The 19,917-nt window shown below is 39.0% G+C and overlaps 1 protein-coding gene and 1 long non-coding RNA gene across 2 annotated transcripts; one reads left to right on the top strand and one right to left on the bottom strand.

The window, feature by feature from the left end:
- Positions 1–504: 504 nt before the first annotated feature.
- hspa12b (heat shock protein family A (Hsp70) member 12B) lies at positions 505–19,556 on the top strand. Its single transcript, XM_088015309.1, has 14 exons — positions 505–1,407; positions 2,818–2,878; positions 3,168–3,250; positions 4,856–4,980; positions 5,066–5,252; positions 6,708–6,812; positions 6,918–7,034; positions 9,466–9,643; positions 15,111–15,197; positions 16,789–16,893; positions 16,965–17,223; positions 17,313–17,416; positions 17,918–18,108; positions 18,187–19,556. Exons 2-14 carry the CDS (start codon positions 2,836–2,838, stop codon positions 18,670–18,672), a joined length of 2,070 nt encoding a protein of 689 aa, XP_087871435.1. The 5' UTR covers positions 505–1,407; positions 2,818–2,835; the 3' UTR covers positions 18,673–19,556.
- On the bottom strand, positions 6,806–12,219 carry LOC148154102 (uncharacterized). Its single transcript, XR_015766017.1, has 3 exons — positions 11,882–12,219; positions 10,931–11,088; positions 6,806–6,944 (listed from the first exon to the last, which is right to left on the bottom strand). It is a non-coding gene; the product is annotated as an uncharacterized LOC148154102 (long non-coding RNA).
- Positions 19,557–19,917: the final 361 nt, after the last annotated feature.

The following is a 19,917-nucleotide window of genomic DNA, read 5'->3' as shown; positions in this document are numbered from 1 at the left end:
TGCAAAAACACAAAATGTTTAATTGGAAGTTTAACAAGTGAGAAAATGTTTGGTGTTATTTGACTTCTTGCTGAAAAGGAAATTGGAAAAAAAAGGCTGGAAATTCAACAAAACTCGCCATCCCACTACAAAAACACAAAATCTTTCCAAGTATTTTTTGGTCTAGTTTCTAGTGAAAATATTGTAGTAAACTTGAAATAAGACAAACTAACTTAAAAGTAACTTTTCAGCCAGATATGGAGGCTTGTTTTAAGTAAATAATTCCTTAATGTTGATGAAAAAGTATTTGTTCCATTTCACTTATAACGAGGCATTTTTCCCATGTTATACGTTAATTTATTTGCCAATGCAACTAGAACGTTTTCACCAATATTAAGGAATTATTTACTTAAAATAAGCCTCTATATCTTGCTGAAAAGTTACTTTTAAGTTAGTTTGTCTTATTTCAAGTTTACTAAGATATTTGCTAGCTGGATCAAAAACACTTGGTAAGATTTTACATTTTAGCAGTGAAGGTTTTGTTGAATATCCATCAGTTTTTCCAATTTTATCATTAGATAAAAAATGCATTTTCAGCAAGAAATCAAACATGTTAACCTGTCAGTGACACCAAACATTATTCTGTCAGAAGTGACAGTGAAAAACTGGAGCAGTGGTATAAAGGTCACCCCAGGTTTGACCAAACACACCTGGCTGCTTCCTGCCTTTGTCTGACACTTACAGGGAGAGTTGCATCAAGGAAAGAGAGAGATAAGATTAAAGGTTTGAAAACAATGTTTAAAAGATTTTTTTTTTTAAAATAAAACAACAAAGCAGGAAAGATGAAGACAGGAAGAGGTAATTAACCGAATGGGAAGAAAGAGAGAGAGCAACATTACTGGAACAGGATACAAATCAGCGTCAGAATTACTCCACCCTCCGTCTCTGACTTTCACTCTGCTGTATCCCAGTGAGGTAAATCCCCCAGCGTTCCCCCCGTATGTGCTGTCATAGCCCTCCCACTCCTGTGACTGGTTCATGTGTGTGTGTGTGTGTGTGTGTATGTGTGTGTCACCACTTTTTCTTCTGACATTCATTTGCAAAGCAGAGAGACGGAGCGCTTTGCTGGAGCTGCAAAGCCAAATCACAATTCCACCGAGAGAAAAGAAGCTTCTTTTCTCTCCTGCAGCTTTGTGCCGATTCTTTTAACATCCAGTTTCGGAGATTCTGCATGCAAAACATTTGGGAGGTCTTACTTTTTCAACAACAGCTTTCCAGAAAAGCATCCTCTTGTATCCAGCTGCGCTTTTCCTCCGGTCCTTTATCCATCCATCTTTCTCTCTCTCTCTGGAGGCAGAACTCCAAAGTTTAGGAAAACATCTCACAGTCCAGAAGAAAAACTACAGAAAAAAGAACGGACTCGAAGTGGTAAGTCGATTTAAGTTGGAGGAACTTTTTTTGATCGTGCACTCGCAGTCCTGCGGTAAAAGTTTATTGATTGTGAAGAGAGAGGCATGAAAACTTGAAACCTGAAACCTCTGATTCCTTTTCTGCTTTTGTTTAAGAGAACAAAGGAATTTTGTCCAGTTGTTTTTATGCGCCAACGTATGCAATAACGAACGACACTTTTATGCAAAGATGCCAAACTGATAGAGCTCAGTTGTAATTTGTGCATGAGAGAAGACACTAGAGGAGCTTTAATCCTCTTGCTTTACTGCAAAACCTCATGATCAAGTCAAGTAGAGCTACAGTATTTAATCACCAGAGCGTATCCCCCCCTGCACAGGGATTTTTATGAGGTAGAAAGAAGAGATAGGATGAAAATAATGAAACACATGTGCATTTTTATCTTCTCTGGTTTTACCATCAGAGCAACAAAGAGAACAGCTGGGAAGGAAAACCGGCCCTTACTGGTGCATAAAGTGCAGAATTAAAAACACAGACAGATGTTTTATGTGTGCACAGAAAAAGTCAAACCATGGGCGTCATTATTAAGTTGAGCAGTAGAAAATAAATTACTTTTCTTTGCATTTGTATAATCACAGATTCTGTAAAAATATAATTTAAAGAAGAAAATGACAATATGTTTGAGGGGAAAAAAATGTCTGGAAAAGTGTGGAAGTATTTTCCCAAAGATGAATAAGTAAAAATGAAATCCATCAAAGTTATACTCTGTAATTTTGTCTAAAACAACCCCCCAACCAAAATATGTATTTTTATATATAAAAAAGTCTGGAATGTTGACATGAAAAACATGAGGTGGGAATTTATTGTAATGTTTATCATTTATTGTGATGAATTTATCATCATGATAAGAATTTTGATTTAATATTATCACAGTAAATTCCATTAAATCATGTTTTTATTAAAAGAAACAAATTTGTGATCAATGAGAGTATCAATAAACACCAATAAATTAGAAAATATGACAGTTGCTGTGTGCAAAATCACACTTTTTCATGTGACTGATGTCTCAAAGTAGCGCATTACAAATGGGAATGTTTCTAAAGAGCAGTATGTGTTTGTGAGAAAATAAGTAATTAACAGTCACAACCACACAGATACTTATAAAAGTAGTAAATAGGTTTTATTATCACAGTAGCACCTCAAAATGTTGTGGTAAAACTTTGTAATTTTCCACCTTTGTAAGAACTAAATAAATCTTTTTCTTAGAAAACATAAACAGTCTTTACATGTTTTTTGATCCACAATATGATTGTTGATGCTTAAACTTGTTGGTTTGTCTCTGTCGTGAACAGAATATAAAATAAAGTAAACCTAATCAATAAGAACATCTTAAATTTGATGTTGTTTTAACGTGAGTCCAATTCTCCGCAGATCCTGGCTCCTGTGAAAATGGCTGAGGAGGTCCAGCTGGATTCAAATCTGCAGATTCCTGGTAAGACCCACGTTTATTTTTTTTAATTCATCCTGGTTGAAATGAGTCATTTCTTCTGCATCCTCTGGAGTGCTGACCTCTCGTCGTCCCACTCCCACTGGGGTACACTACCCACTTTGGATTCCAGTGACATTCCAGTCATTCCTGCTCATTTCAATTATCCAGACTCGCTTCTAAAGAACTCCGGCGCTTTCTCATTTCTTACCGTAATCTCCTTTAGTTGTGGTAATTCTGTGATTATATCGCCAGATATTGTTGTTAATCTCTTAATTTCCAATTATTTCTGCAGGTGGGAGTTTATCCATTCCATCTTCGCCGGCCACAGCCAGGAACGACTGCAGCATCGCGCCACTCACGCCCTCGCCTTCACCGGTAACCAGCAGCCTCTCACTGCCGCACGCCCTTCCCGTTCTCTGCTCTCTCTTTATATAGAGCTTCTTCTACCTGTTATTAGTGGGTCATATGAGGCTTAAGGTCTCAGTTTACAGTCGAGAATAAACATGAAAACCAGTACTTCAACAGGAATGTGATCTGGGGGAAAAGAAGTGGACAGCAAAAAAGTTCAGCAATCACAAAAATGGTTGTATGGAGGGCTGACATTATGTATTAGAACTCATTTTTCAAGATGGAATGATCTTATATCAAAAAACTGAGATTTATTATATTTAGTTTGTAGAGGGGTGTTATGTAAAATCAATCTTTTTGAGCTTTATATCATAATATTTACTTCTCAGTCCAAAGCATTGTTAAAAGCTTAATGGAGAAACATTTTGTGATGAAGTGCTGAAGGCAGAGTCTCAAAAAGAACAGGAGCTTCTTAAAGAGACAGAGGCCCAATTTCAAAGCGCCGAGTCATACAGCATTTTTATAGCAAATGGAGGTAGTATAGTTACTTGATTGTGTTATAAAGTGGCAGTATGTGCCTGAAAAATACACTGTACTGTCCCTTTAAATGTCCCTTTGCAAGTTGCTTTTTGTAGCCATCAGAAAACTTCTGGCATCAATCTGACTCTCAGATATGGTAGAATTCATTGAAATTGTTTTCCACCATAATTAAGGTCAAGGTTTTCCAAAAGCTTATTGTTTGCCTCCTTCATCTTCTCCAAACCAGTTTTCTGAGTTTTAAGAATCAGTGTCAAGTTGGAAAACCCAGTTCTTCCCAATTTCAAACTATTTCATCAAAACCGCCCCCCTCTGGGAATTGGCTGTGATGTTCAGGAACAATCTGGTGATCACAGATTATGTTAAGATAATCATAAACTGGAATATTCTGGATCACTGGTGTTCCTTTTATTTCACATATGGATTTTTATGGCCATACGAGACATTAGTTGCGTCTCTTGTCTATGTCGCTGCGCAAATTGGAATTCCGAAAATAAATTTGCGTAATGGAAACACGTCACGTTTTTCAATAAAAGGTTTTTGTTCTAGGATGAGGTGTTTTTTTTTTTTTAGCTATATCAACATTAGTGTGTATCACAAAACTGAAATGGAAACACTTTTTGTACATCACATGAGTCACATGGTCAACAACCAGTGGACACTGGTGAAGAAGATGACAGGAAGTTTTAGGAGGATGGCGGCGCTGCATGTTTTCTAATGACAACTGATTTTAACTGCATTTCTTATTTAATTGAGAAATTGTGTTTTTTTTTTTTACATTAGCAGAATATCAACAAAGTTTGCACGGATTTGTAAATGGAAACCCACTTACTGACACTAAATATCTCAATCAGTAGTTATGGATGTTATATTAAAATATTGTTAAAATAAAAAACAGATACCTGTAAATATCTGTTTCAAATCAATAGCCATACGCTGTCTTCAGCTACGCTCAAATCACAGTAAAAATAAAAAATAAAAAAAGATTTCAGAAGGGCACTTTTCTTGTCCAGCGATAAAAGGAGAGGGGTTTTAACACCCCCTAGTGTCTATCTGAATAACTACATTAACAACTCCTGTCTCTTCTTGTGGCAGAGGGTGGAGGTCCGACCCAGGATGGCTTGTCCCTTCTCTGTCGTTGTCGCCATAGACTTTGGGACGACCTCCAGCGGCTACGCTTTCAGCTTCATGCAGGACTCCGAAGCCATACATATGATGAAGTAAGAATCTGCTTAAATTCCCCCTCATTATGACAATCTTTACTTATTTTAACTCCCATTTACGTCACTGCGTCGCTCTGTGCAGACGCTGGGAGGGCGGCGACCCCGGAGTGGCCAATCAGAAGAGCCCAACATGTTTGCTGCTGACTCCTGATTTGCGGTTCCACAGTTTTGGGTTTGCAGCGCGGGATTTCTACCATGACTTAGACCCAGAGGAGGCCCAGCACTGGCTCTACTTTGACAAATTTAAAATGAAAATCCACAGCACCAGTGTAAGTAGCACATACAGTTCTGGTCAGAAGTTTACATACATCTTATGATGGGCAAGAAATATGTCACGTTCAAATATAAACACACACCCAGACTGATGTATCTCCACAGGTTTCACCTTAGCCACACACTTTTTATAGCCGTAAACAAGCTTCTGATAGAATCTATTTTCCGGCATTTCAATTATTGTCCACAAATTATTAATAGAGTAAAAGTTTGGGCCATTTCAGAAACCTAATATGAGCTTTAACCACGTTCAGTACCAGTGCCTTGTTGGTACAACCAACTGTATCAAAGTTTCAACCATTTAACTTAAACTGCCACCCTCAAATGAATTTAAATTTGGAAAATTGTTTAATTATTGTTTAATAAAAACTCAGAAATCAGCAAATCTGAAGCTTAACCTGATATGGAAGATTCAAAGTAAGAGCAGTTATCAATAAAAAGGCCCCAACTCTGCTTGGTATAGTCAAAGTAAATCTTTCAAATCTAAGAACAAATTATCATTTATCAAGCATGATTTCACAAAGCTGATGGTCTAAAGAAAATGGAGGAATATCTTCAAGTTTTTCTATTTTCAAGCTAAAATCAGCAGTTTAAAATTGTAAAAAATTAAAACCACATTTTGCAGTTGGACGATTATCCCAAAAGAAAATCAGAATTAAAACCAAACCTGAGCCTCATTTAAAGGATTGGGACAATGTGCTAAAAAACAACCAATTTGAACTATTACTGAAACGATTAATCAGGGTAATAATGATTAATCGATTATTGAAATAATCGTCAATTAATTTAGTAAGTGATTCATCGTTTACTGGAGAATACAGACTAAAAAAAGTGTTATTTGCTAATAGAACATCACATTCAGAGCAGTTACTAAACCAAAACTGTACAAAGAATATCAAAATTTTACAATTAAAAACTTCTGTCTGTAAATATATTCTACCCAAAACTCCTCAAGTGGCTGTTTTAGCTTCACCCAGTTCAAATTCTGTTAAAAAAAATCTCATTTTAGAGACTTTTTCTATCCAATTATTAATTGGTAAAAAGGTTAGCTCTACACTGTGCTAATGCTAAGTCCAGCAGAAACATGTTGGTGTTAGAAGTATTTCTTTAGCTGCAGATGCATCCTCTGCTACAAAGAATCAAGCAAACACTAGCTTTGTTATTGCACCTTTGGCAATAGAATGTTTATTTCCTTATTTAAAAAAGAATTGAACTATTTGTGTATTTCCGTCTTCTAATGTGTTTCTAAAATTGCATAAAAAGGCTCAAAAGAAAAATCTGCAGAATTTGCCAATTTTCGTACCCGATTAATCAGTTAATCATCAGAGTAAGTAATTAATCGTTCTTGAACTCTTGAATTAATGAAAACAAGAATGTTCAAACATCCACCCAAGGTTTTGCTTTAGGAATGTTGGTGGCTAGTAAAGCTTGTGGTTTCTACGTCTTAACAGGACCTGACGATGGAGACGGAGCTGGAGGCTGTTAACGGTCGGAAGGTCCGGGCCATCGAGGTGTTTGCACACGCCCTGCGCTTCTTCAGAGAACATGCCCTGAAGGTAAGGCCCCCGTCGTCAAGGCAACGCGACGCCGCGCAGTCCGTCGCCGTGTTTCCGGCTCTAGGGAGCAGTGGTACTCGGAGGTGACTGGAGGTTCTGTTTCAGGAGGTGAAGGACCAGTCGTCTTCGGTGCTGGAAGGAGAGGAGATCAGATGGGTGATCACCGTCCCAGCTGTTTGGAGACAGCCGGCCAAGCAGTTCATGAGAGAGGCAGCGTACCTGGTAGGACATCGCAACACGACTGATGTCGAAGCAAACTCCTCCTCAGATTAAAAGAAAACATTGCCTTTGCGTGGGAAGATTTCCCTCCACATCATGCTTCCAAACTAATTATCCTTCTAAAAGCAAACAGCTTGCATCCTCTGACCAAGTCTTTTTTTTTTTTTTAAAGGGTACCTATTATATGAAATTAACATTTTGCACATTTTTGAATTTCCATTTGGGTCTCAACTGCTTCCAAAAACAGCCAAACTGCTTAAAAAAATCACTGAACTGTTTTATGGTGTCTGGAAAATGTGCCATTTTAAAAACCTTTCAGATGTTAAGTCATATTCCACTGACTCTGCACTGTTACCTAGCAACCTCAGTTAAACCAAGCCCTGTTACCTAGCAACCTCAGTGGAATTCCAGCACGCTTGGTCAGCTAGTTTTACCACTGTATGCACTGTACAATGGCTGCTGGAAAAGACAAGAGTTTTGTTGTTGACTTACCATCCAGAAACCACTTGCTGCATTCTTGTTGGTTGTGCAGGAGGCTCCAATTCTGCTTTTCAAAGATGTACGGTGGCATTATTGCGCATCTGTTTACAGCCATTTTCATTTGTGAGTGTAAACTTTGAGTTAGGGGCGTGGCCAGCAGCAGCTTATTTGGATTTAAAGTGGCAAGGGGCCATAAAACAGCTCAAAATAGAACTGACAAGAATAAAATCTAATTATCTAAGAGGGATTTGGTGCAAAAAAAATTAAAAATTTAACCCATAAACCTTTCTTAACCTGTTCAAAGACACATAATAGTTGCCTTTAAGCTTTATAAGAAAATATCCTGTTATAAATATTTATTGCTGAACTTTTTCTATTAATTTGAGGATTTTAGGAAGCCCAGTTCTGTGTCAGAGAGAGAGAGACAGAAAATAAGGAAGGAAAACATCAAGCTGCAAAGAAAGCCTGGGATAAAAGACAGATTAGCTTTCCCATGAAGGATTCTTAACACAGATTACAGAATGCATTTGGCTTTGTCTGTGATTGTATGTCACCCTATGAAAATACTCACACCCTTTCTTATTGTGTACGTGTTAGACCGACTTGTAGGAAGTGTGCATGCATGCACAGGAATGCATCAAGCAGAAGGTTCATGTAGCTCTGCACCTCTTTCTGCACCTCTTACTGTTAAAGTCATTGATGTCTCTAAGCTCCGCACACAGAATGAATCATTTATATTTTCTGCCACTTTCCTCCATCTCAGGTGACTTCATGAAGAGTCAAATAGACAAACACACACACACACAGACACACACACACACACACACACACACACACACACACACACGCACACACGCACACACACACACACACACACACATGCTCTGCGCGGGCTCCTGGCATAAGGCTTGTCAGGGCGTGTGTGCTTCCTGCTGGTGGTGATGTCATTAGGAGCGAACAATAAGGGAGACCGGCGTACAAACACAGGAAGTAGAGAGCAGACCCCCGCCCTACACAGACACAAACTTATTGTTACAGCCCCCTCAACCTTATGCCCCATAACATCACGTTTAATACTTATACAAGTCGTTTGAATCCTTCATCCTAACAGAGAATAAACGGTTCAGGTCAGGTTTGACTGTTTTTATCTTTAAATCTGTTTAGTGAGAAGGGATTCTTTAAGTGTCACCACTGTTTTTCTTTCTGCTGACCTCTGAAACTTCTCCTCTTTTGCATCCAAAGGTCAGTGTGAAGTACAAAGCTGTTTAGTTAACATTTTATCATGACCTGTAAGCGAGAAAGATAGTCAAAGAAAAACTATGTACACCCTATCATTTGGTAGATTGTAGAACTTCCTGTAGCAGCGATAATATAAAGCTTATCGGTCTCTTTGGGATCATTACTTTGTTGATGACCCAGTTTGGACAAAGAACCAGCTCATTTTGCATGTTTTTATACTCCATTTGGGTCTCAACTGCTTCTAAAAACAGCCAAGTGATTTAAAAGATTTAAAAAAAAAAAAAACACCCAGCCGTTAATTTGGCAACAAGTTCATGTTTTTTTGGTGTCAGGAAAATGAGCCGTTTCAAAACCCTCCGTATTGTTAGGTCACATTCTGCAGGAACTGTCTGCGCCGTTACCTAGCAACCACAACTGAGACCAGCCCCGTTACCTAGCAACACAAGCTGAGCTCCAGCATGTGTTTAGTTGTTGACTTTACCATCCAGAAATCACTTGAGGCATTCTTGCTGGCTGTGCAGAAGGCTCTACTACTGCTTTTCAAAGATGATTCTCGTCATCTAAAATTGATTTTGTGTAAAAAGAATTTAGTGAAGATCTTTTGTATCGCCCATAGACCGATCCTGACCTATATACAAGGAAGCATAATAAGGCTACTGCGTCTCTGTATGCGCTGGTCTCTGAGTATACTGTACGTCTATTCTGCGTCCTCCAGGCTGGACTTGTGCCTCCCGACTGTCCTGAACAGCTCCTCATCGCCCTGGAGCCTGAGGCCGCCTCCATCTACTGTCGGAAACTCCGGCTGCACCAGGTGATCGACCTGAGCCTGCAGCCAATCACAAACGGCCTGGACCTGGACGGGACCCGGCCCTTCGACTCCAGCTTCAGACAAGGCAGGTGGAGCAGCACCCAGGAGTTTTCTTCATTAGCATAAGCATAAAACCTCACTGTTTGTTTTGGAGAGAAACAAAGAGCAGGGCGGAAAGACGTGACCTCAGATGCGGCTCATGTTCTTGCCTCAAATGGCTTTACAGATGTGTGTGTGTGTGTGTGTGTGTGTGTGTGTGTGTGTGTGTGTGTGTGTGTGTGTGTGTGTGTGTGTGTGTGTGTGTGTGTGTGTGTGTGTGTGTGTGTGTGTGTGTGTGTGTGTGTGCTTGTGTGTGTGCATTTCGGGGAAGGTTATGTAAAGACAAACCACTTTGAAGAGGGCATATGTTTCACGTAGAGCTGCCAGAGAAGCAGAAACAGATTCATGAGCTGAGGAAGAAAGAGGAGAAGAGCTGTGTTTAAACAGACCGCAGAATTCCCAGAAAGAGGAACCGCTCATCCGAAGGCTCCCTTTAATCAACATTACACTCTGCCTGGGACACTTTCTCTGGAGTTTAGTTCAATTTGCATCTAAAGGCAGTACTGTAGTCTTACAGTGTAGGGGTTTCATCAGAAATAGCAAAAGAAAGGACACATGATTAGATTATGTCATGTTAAATTTCTTCTAAAATTCTTAAAAATACTCAGTATGTTATTCAAAAGCTTGACTTTCTTCTACATGTTTATTTTTCTAAATAACCACTCATTGTGGGCTAAAATGAACAGCTTCAGCCTCTCATAAACCTCAATGGAGGTTATTTGGGACTTTATGTGATAGCTCAACTCCAAGTGGCTGATAATTAGGAAGTGGAAAGGAAACTCTACAGGCTTCACAGCATTTTGTGTGAGTGACATAATAACCCAGGACGCCATTCATGCAAGAACTACGTTTACCTGCAGTGTTGATGTTTAAAGAGGGAGTCCTGGCTCCTTGAAAGAAATGCATAAAGAAAAATGCATGGCTGGTTTAAACCTTTTGGTTCAATACATTTATATGTTTATCTGTTTGCAACAGATCCATTTTTAATTTTAAAAACATTTTGCACATTTTTATATTTCCATTTTGCTCTCAGTTGCTTCTGAAAACAGCTCAAGCGTTTAAAAATGAGCAATAAGTTAATGTTTTTGGTGTCTAAAAACCTCCTGAACATAGTGTCACAAACAAGGGATTCTGGTGTCCCGTAACCTAGCAACCCAAACCTTGTTACCTAGCAACCCAAGCTGGTCTCCAGCACATTTGGTCAGCTGGTTTTATCGCTGAAAGCGCTGTACAATGGCTGCTGGAAAAGACAAGTTTTTTGTAGTTGACTCACCATCCAGAAACCACTTGCTGCATTCATGTTCCTTGTGCAGGAGGCTCTACTTCTGCTTTTCAAAGATGTAAGGTTAAATAATTTCACCTCTGTTTGCAGCCATTGTCATCTGTGAGTGTAAACGTTGGGTTGGAGAGGCGTGGCCAACAGCAGCTTATCTGGATTGAAAGAGACAAGAGGCCATAAAACAGCTCAAAATAGAACTGACCAGAATAAAATCTGATTATCTTCGAATGATTTGGTACAAAAAAAATGTAACACATAAACCTTTCCTAACCTGTTCAAGGAAGCATAATAGATCACCTTTAAGCTTTAGAGGAAAATATCCGTTTATAAATATGAATTGCTGAACTTTTTCTATTAATTTGAAGCCCAGTTCGCGTGTCAGAGAGAGAGAGAAGGATTTTGTGCAAAAAATGTTTTGTACAGCCCATAGACCCATTATAACCTCTTCATGGGAGCATAATAGTTCACCTTTAAAGGAGAAAGTTTTGCATATTCAAGAGTAAAAAGCTTTTCAAGCTTCAGCTGGATTCAAACTCTGCCTCTGTTTGCAGGACTAAAACACTTTTTAGGACCTAAAAGCACAATGTGAAACTCAGAGGGGGGGGAACTCAGCAGTGCATAATTCAGCGGGCAAAGAACATGCCGTCCAGAATCCCCTGCAAAGGCCCACTTATACATATGCAGCCAGCGAGATGCACACAAAGAACATTCACACACTCTAAACACAGGATATTGTAATTGGAACAAGGTGCAGCGTGACTGTGATCTCACCCCCTCCTGGCCTGTCACTCTCCCTCTCCTTCACTCGCTTTCTGCTTTCTTTCGCTTTTTCTTTCAATCTCTCACTTTCTTTTCTCTTTGAGGTCGGTCCCATTCCCAGGACTAAAAGGACCAAAAAAAAGCAACCCTACACAAATACAGACACACAAACTTGGCATCACTGACTTGTTATTTTTCTTCTTCTTCTTCTTCTTCATCATCTTCTTCTTCTTCTTCTTCTTATTCTTCTTCTTCTTCTTCTCCTTCTTCTTCTCCTTCGTCTTCTCTTTTTTTCCTGCTACCTTTAGTATTCCTTCCACCTCATTTCATGTCCAAATTTAGCGCCAGGGAGTCGTAAAAACAAGCACATGTACATTTTCTCCTCTGCAGTTTCATGTAAATGGTTTCCAGACTTGCTTGTCGCTCCTGAACAAAAACACACACATGAAATCGAAGCTTGCGTGATTTCGGTCGGCCTTCGTTCGGCTTCATTTGCAAAGCACACACACTCGCTATCACACAGGTGGCCGTTTAAATAAATCTTTGCTTTCAAGACGCTGTTGCTCAACGGCTTCACAGTCATATGACATTAAATACAGATTACTTTTTTTGATTTCAACACCCCCCTCGTGCTTTTTAAGAAGTTTCTCATGTGCGGTTTCATCTGAGTTTCACACAAAGCAACTCACATCACTTTCTCTGCATTCAACGAGTCTAAAAACTAAACAATATTTTACATCAAAGTAATTTGCCTCCATACATGTAGATACTGATTTGATTTGACTAATAAAACAATATTTAAACACAAAACTGTTTTCTTGAAGTCCACTTTCCATGGCTCTTTAGAGTCTAAAGGGCCACAGAAATAGTTATGGCGGACCAGATTTGGCCCACTGGCCTTCAGTTTGACACATGTGTGCTGAAGCTTCTCCACAGTCTCATCCAAAAAAAACTCATATGGAGCTAAATAGGAACCATAAAGTTTGTTCAAAAGAAAAACAATGAAAGAATAAAAAGGATTTGCAGCTTTAAAAAATTAATTGAAAAAAAAAAAACCTGGCACTAAAAAAAAGAACCTTAAATCTGAAAAGTAATTTTGAAATTTTCTTTCAATTTCAAATTTTTTATTTCAGTTTCTAACTTTTTTGTTAGGTTTCAAATCTTTTTGGGGGGCGGGGGGAAGGTTTGAGCAAACGTTATGGCTCTGTTTCAACTCCATAACTTTAACCCTTTTGTTGTTGTTTTTTGTTAAAAAAAAACAAACAAACCTGATTTAAACATTTTCAGGCTGGACGTTGTTGTTATTTATAGATTTTTCATGATATGTTTGAACTATTAATTTACAGAATGCACTGGATGGACAACATGCAACTTAAATTATCTTTAAAACTAAGAAATTAGGTGCAGAAGTTTGTTTAATCTGTATTGGCTCTGATCAACACATGGATTACAGGGACAGACTCAAATATTTGCATACACCCTGGCGACTGGATTCAAATACAACATAAAGACCTCAGAATGTCTCTTTTTGTAATTTTTCTAATCATATTTTATGTATTTGATGTATATTTAGTCTTTAAAGCCACAGTAACTCACTTCTTGGTGGCATATCATCTTCCAACATGGCCGTCAGGAACGTCTCGTCTTCTCCAGCTGTGTGTTTGAGCGTACTCTGTTTTCATTGACCAGCGCTTCGCTCTCTAACCTACCAGTCACAAAGCAAACGGAGAAACTGAAACCTGAGCAACTTCGTTTCCCAAAACTCACCCTGTTGCCGTTTTACTTCGATTTTAAAGCTATTCGTTTGACTAACAAGCTTTTTGTCTTGGGCACTTGGAGCTTTACATGCAGATTGAAGCTGGCTGTGTTTATGTTTTTCCCTGAGCTGCTTTCGTCTTAATTTCTTCAGTGATTATACTTTAAGTGTGTTTACACGGGGAAAGAAAAAAATGTTTGACAACCAGAAACGCAAAGCGAGGCTCTGGAAAGTGGTGATGACTCCTTCCAGCTGGAAAGAGTCCAGGCAACCAATAAAGTATCGTCATGTGATTAAAATAAAAGCTTAACAGCAACAAATTGAATCCATATTTTGTATGTTAAACTTCGAATAATCTCTGTTTTAATTTTTTCTACAATTATGATACACAGGTTGGATATTTTGAGATTAAAGGAAACTTATTTACACTTTTTTATGATCTCTTAAGACCACCAACCTTGCGAACCAGAGTTTCTTACACACCAACACCCTCCTAATGGATGTAACAGAGCTCGAGTTGAACTAAACATAACTAAATGACACATTAAGGATGTTTAAGCCAACGTCTAAACCTCAGATAAACTTGACGACAAATTTCAGGAATGCAGTAATATATGTTTTACCAAAACATACACCACTTCTTCAAGTGAAAAAAGCCCTAAAACAAGTTATTTTATTTAAAATCTTAGAAACACAAGACCTTTAGTGCAAGAACATTTAATAATGAGGCAAAAAAATCATTAAAGAAGTCATGCTTAGAAGATTTTGATCAGAAACTTATTTTAATATGCTAATTTAAGACACCAGTTGCATAAAGAAGTGTAATTTATATCATTAAATTTTTCACAGTAACTGAATTTAATCAAATTTATCGATATTTAATGATACTCCTGTTGAACAAACATTTGGGAAAATAATAAAAAGAACAGCTGTGACAATCGGGACAGGTTAACAAAAAACATCATGAATTAGAATTTATCATGACAACAGTAAATCAAATTTCTTATAATAAATGTATTACAGTAAATGAAAAAATAAATAAACAAATGACGTCATAGTTTCTTACCCCACATCTCGACTTGTCACAATAATCAGTAAATCAATTAATCGTATGATAAAACTCAATTATTTCCATTGTCATGCCTTATCGTTTATCTCTTTTTTTCTCTGTTTCTATCAATAACTGAATGATAAAAGCCTTCAGTTTGGTGCTTTGGGCTCAACTAGCCCTTTATTTGAAGGATAATTTTGTTTAAAAATACTTCAAAAATCATTTTATTTGCTGTTTTATTTATTTTGGATATCTAAAATGTCTTCCAGGTCCAGTGTTAAATGTTCATTAGAATTCAAAGTTTATTGATCTTTTAGAATATGCTTTTGCATTATTATTTTTGCCATTGCCCTTATATCACTTAAAAATGGTCTCAAAACAACATCATCATTTATGATAGGCCTGACATGATGTTGTTATCATGTCAGGCCTACCCAGATCGTGCAAAAAGATGTGGACTGTCCCTTTAAGATATCTTGAAAACATCGTTTCCCATCTGAACTTGGTGAGAACGAGTTGTTGTTTTTAGGCCAGTTGTTGTTATTCAGCTCATCAACTTTTCAACATCCAGCTTTTAAAAACCGTTTTTGTTTTGTTTTGTTCTGCAGCGAGGGAGCAGCTGAGGCGATCCAGACACAGCAGGACCTTTCTGGTGGAGAGTGGAACCGGGGAGCTGTGGTCCGAGCTGCAGACCGGTGAGTGTGTCTGACGGCCCGCCTCACATCCAACACACTGATGGCTTTGACCTTTACCCTCCGACATGCTGACTATGTTATGCAGAGATGTTCTGTGTGTGTGTTGAGGGGGAGGGGCTGCGCTCTGGTGTGTTGAGTTTAGTTTATTTATTTCCTCCCTCCCCCAGACAGAATCGATGTTTAAGATTCCTTTCCAACAAACCTCATGCTCCGATTGGGTCGAACAATATTCAGGATTTACATCTCAGTGTTGTGTTAAAAAATATCCTTCCAGGGCAGGATCTGAGTTTCATCGTTTCTGTGTCGAACCGTAACGACAATTTGACGAAACACGTGGCCCCACTGAACCTTTCTGCTCTTTCCTGTCCAAACACACACACACACACACACGCACACACACACACACACACACACACACACACACACAGGATGGACCCAGCCTGTGGGACTCTCTACCCCCTGCGCTGCAAACCCACTGAGGCAGTTACACAAGAAACCTTCCTTTGTCCTCGTCTCTTCCATTTTATTTGTTGTTTCTTTGCAGATCTAGTCATTTCATTCTCTGTGTTTTTATGTTTGGGTTGAGACCGAGTCCTTCCCTTATCTCCACGCACATCATAAACGCTCTGAGACAAACAGCCGTTCCTCAACCCTGAAGATGTTTATTGGTTTAGAGCCTTAAGGGAAAACAACAGACTCACCTTCAAAAAACAAATCACTCAGATTGAGCTCTACTCTTGCCTTGAACTTTGTCACATGACATAATACTACAGCAACAAACTTTAATGACAGAAAATACATTAATTAAATCCATTAGCCTGCAATAAGAAATCAGTGAAATATGTTGTAATACAGTAAATATGTCAAATATCACTATTTCTCTGCTAAATTAAAAGCTAGTATTATAAAATTTATGGTTTTATTCTGGGATGGCAGTGAGATAAAAATATGTGGGTTGAATATAAGAAAAGAAAATCAGTTTTGTTGCTAATATATTTTTTTTGTCTTTTTTTAGCTTTGGGAAAGTGTGATTTTGTTTTAGACGTTTAGGAAGAATCTCGATGTGTGATGACTTAAGAGCAGTTTTTTGGGGGCATGAATATGTTGCCTAAAACATATTTAATGAATCCAAAATGCATAATCAGAGACAGAAAAAAGATATACTGTGAAAAACCACAGCAAATTTTCAGAAAAAACTGCTAAAATGATTATCAAATTTTTAAAAAATGTTATAGATCAATATGCAAAAAAAAAATCAATGAGCAAAATACAATATAATAAATATATTTTATTATAAAATAAAATATATTTTATTTTATAATATAAAATTATACTATATTTTATATTATAAAATAAAATAAAGTATAATATTTTTAGTCATGCTCGACTGTGTTGTAATATGAACAATTGTGGAAAAGCTAAATGGACGTGAATACTTTTTAGGGGTGCTGTAAAAACGGAGATTATTGCTGCACATCTTAAAGAATAAGTTTATGACTGCAAGACAAATGTAAGAATGAAGAAACCACTTTAAGAAACTAAAGAGATGAGATGAGAGTGAACACTTTTGCTCACTGCTTCCTGTCTGTAGGTGACAGGTACGTCGTTGCAGACTGCGGAGGAGGAACGGTGGACCTGACGGTTCATCAGATTGAGCAGCCGCAGGGAACACTGAAAGAGCTCTACAAAGCCTCAGGTACACAACTTCTCCATCCAGAAATGACAGCGATTTTCGACACATTTCCAAAACTTCAGTGCGTCTTCCAGGCGGTCCGTACGGCGCGGTCGGGGTCGACCTGGCCTTCGAAGCCATGTTGTGCCAGATCTTTGGCGAGGACTTCATTCAGAGCTTTAAAGCCAAGCGGCCGGCGGCCTGGGTGGACCTCATGATTGCGTTCGAGGCGAGGAAACGAACCGCGTCGCCAGGAAGAGCAAACGCCCTGAATATCTCCCTGCCCTTCTCTTTCATCGACTTCTACAAGAGACACAGAGGGCAGAGTGTGGAGGCCGCCCTGAGGAGGAGCAAGTGAGTGGGACCGATGGGTGGAAGTCTGAGGCTGTGGCCTGTTGTTGTGTCTGTAAAAGTCAACAAGAATCTGTTTTTGTCTGTGTTAGCATGAACATTGTGAAGTGGTCGTCTCAGGGAATGCTGCGGCTGACCCAGGAAGCAATGAATGAACTCTTCCAGCCCACCATCAGCAACATAGTCAGACATATAGGTGAGGAAGACGTGGACGACATTCAGACACTGTCCACATACAGAAAGTAAGAGACGCTGTCTTTGACTTGTTTGTTTTTTTAGTACTTTCTACATCTAAGCCATCATGTCTTCATCCAGAAACTTCCTGGTGGCTTAGCACAACAATCAGGAAATGCTACTGGTTTTCTTAACTCCAACTAGATTGTAAAATGGTTGGGTGAAACATCTATTGACTGTTTTCTACTCGTTTCAGTGGAACACATTTCTTTCATAACATTTTCAGTCATAGTTTACCTCTAGGTTTACCACATCTGGTTTGTTCTGGTGCAGAATTATGATGCATGTGGGACAAATTGGATTTTTGACGATGTGAAAACATAGGAATTGGGCCATTTAGACTGCTGTGACACATGGGGTGGGGGGGGATTGGTCACATTCACCTGCTGCGTGAACATTGCTTTAGTGCTGTGCCCAAAGAGTCAGAAAAGTAGCACTGCATTACTTTTCTTTTCTCTAACAGAGGAGTTGATGGGGAAGCCGGAGGTGCGCTGCGTTCGCTTCCTGTTCCTGGTTGGTGGTTTTGCAGAGTCGCCGATGTTGCAGAAAGCAGTCCAGAAGGCACTGGGAAGGACCTGCCGGATCATTATCCCCCATGATGTCGGCCTCACCATCCTGAAGGGTGCCGTTCTCTTCGGACTGGATCCCACTATGGTAAAGCACCAGGGATACCAGTTAGCATCAGAGTGGCTAACTGTGACTCTCAATCTAATGGCTTCTTCTCTCTCGCAGGTCAGAGTGCGACGTTGCCCTGTGACCTACGGGGTCGGCGTCCTGAACCGGTTCGTTGAGGGAAGGCACCCTCGGGATAAGCTCCTCATCAAAGATGGCCGCGAGTGGTGCACGGACATCTTCGACCGCTTCGTCTCCATTGACCAGTCTGTGGCGCTGGGAGAGGTCGTTCGGCGAAGCTACACGCCCGCTCGGGTGGGCCAGCGGAAGATCATCATCAACATCTACTGCAGCGCCACAGATGACGTCACCTACATCTCCGACCCCGGCGTCCGGAAGTGCGGGACAATTACCTTAGACTTACCGGAACCATTGGTGCCACCTGGGGCGGTGGGAGGAGCAGAAGGAGGAGCGGTGGTGGCAGGCCCAGAAAGGAGAGAGATCAGAGCCACCATGCAGTTTGGAGATACAGAGATCAAAGTCACCGCTATTGACGTCATGTCTAACAGGTCTGTCCGGGCTTCCATAGACTTCCTGTCCAACTAAGGTGGAGTAGCTTAAAGAGACTTGAAAACAACCAAACCTGATTTAATTCAGACATTATGGATCTTGATCTTCAATCAACATTAAATATTTTCTCGAACTCTCCCTGAGTTTATCCATCCAGCCCTCCAGAGAAGATTTGATTGCTGTGCATTTTTTGCACAGAAACTCTTCAAAGAAACAAAAATACTCTTTGACACAAGATGCTGGAACAAACGTACCCTTCAGTATAAGGATTTCAAGCTAAGACTGAATCACCTAAAGACCTCATAAAGTATACTACCTAGAGTGAGAATCACTCTTGTTTATTTTATCCTGATATGATACTCAATACCTCATTTAAATTGTATCATGAAACCTGTTTGGACTCGTATTGTTTCTCTAACATGGTAGTGCTCCATCTAGTGGTAAGATGACATAACTACAAGCTGGAAAAGAACATTAAGGATTGTGGCATTATAAGATTTGAAACTTTTACAGTGTCATGAGTGCTACTGTGTTGAATATATTTACTCAGACTTGATTTGTTTAAACCGAATGTAAGCAGTAAAAAAAAAAAAGTCTTAAAACGTTTCCATGTTTTACAACATAGTAAGAAAGTTTTACCATTGGACATCCCTTGAAAGTTGGTCTGCTAACGTTTGCTAAAAGTGAGAATTAAACAAGATGGACGACCGTTGGCTGGAGGCCGAATATTTTTTTTTTTTTTTGGAGGCCGAATATTTGCTGAGCATCCGCAGACAACGTTCTACGTCACACAGACGTTCAGACAACGTCAGAGATACAAAAATTGCAATTTAGTAAAAAAAAAAAAAAAAAGTGATCACTATAAGGGTTTAAAAGAAACAAAAAATAACAATTAAAAAAATCACAGCAAAAAAAAAAAATTAATTAATTAAAAATCTAAGTTTGGCTAACGTCCGAACATTCGACATTGGACGTTAGCTGTTTTAGCTAGGTCATTGGGTCAAAAACGAAGCTTAAATGTAAGAAAGATGACTAAGCTGTTTCTTGTAGTTGGTGACCAGGTTTTCAAATCAAGAGGTATTTTAGGCCATTTCTCGGTGCAGAAACTCATTCGCTCATTTGTTTTCTGTAGTTTTGGGATTTGTAGCCTGGCTTAACCTGTCCATGACAAAAATGATTCTTCTTTAGCCACTATGCTGGAAAAGCCATTCATTTTCAGAAAATTACATTTGAGCATATACTTCAGTTAAAGATTAATCAGTTACTATATTAAGTTTAAAT

The sequence above is a fragment of the Poecilia mexicana genome, unplaced genomic scaffold (genome assembly GCF_051168715.1).
Source record: "Poecilia mexicana isolate PSO_F unplaced genomic scaffold, ASM5116871v1 scaffold_18, whole genome shotgun sequence".
NCBI lineage: Eukaryota > Metazoa > Chordata > Actinopteri > Cyprinodontiformes > Poeciliidae > Poecilia > Poecilia mexicana.
Note: the sequence above shows the minus strand (reverse complement) of the source record. Positions and strands in the feature narration are given on the sequence as shown.

Excerpts from the sequence above, each read along its gene's own strand:
- hspa12b (XM_088015309.1), top strand. The coding sequence starts at position 2,836 with ATGGCTGAGGAGGTCCAGCTGGATTCAAATCTGCAGATTCCTG. Across the intron at positions 3,251-4,855 it reads TCACGCCCTCGCCTTCACCG|AGGGTGGAGGTCCGACCCAG; the intron begins GTAACCAGCAGC and ends TTCTTGTGGCAG. Across the intron at positions 17,417-17,917 it reads CAACATAGTCAGACATATAG|AGGAGTTGATGGGGAAGCCG; the intron begins GTGAGGAAGACG and ends TTTCTCTAACAG.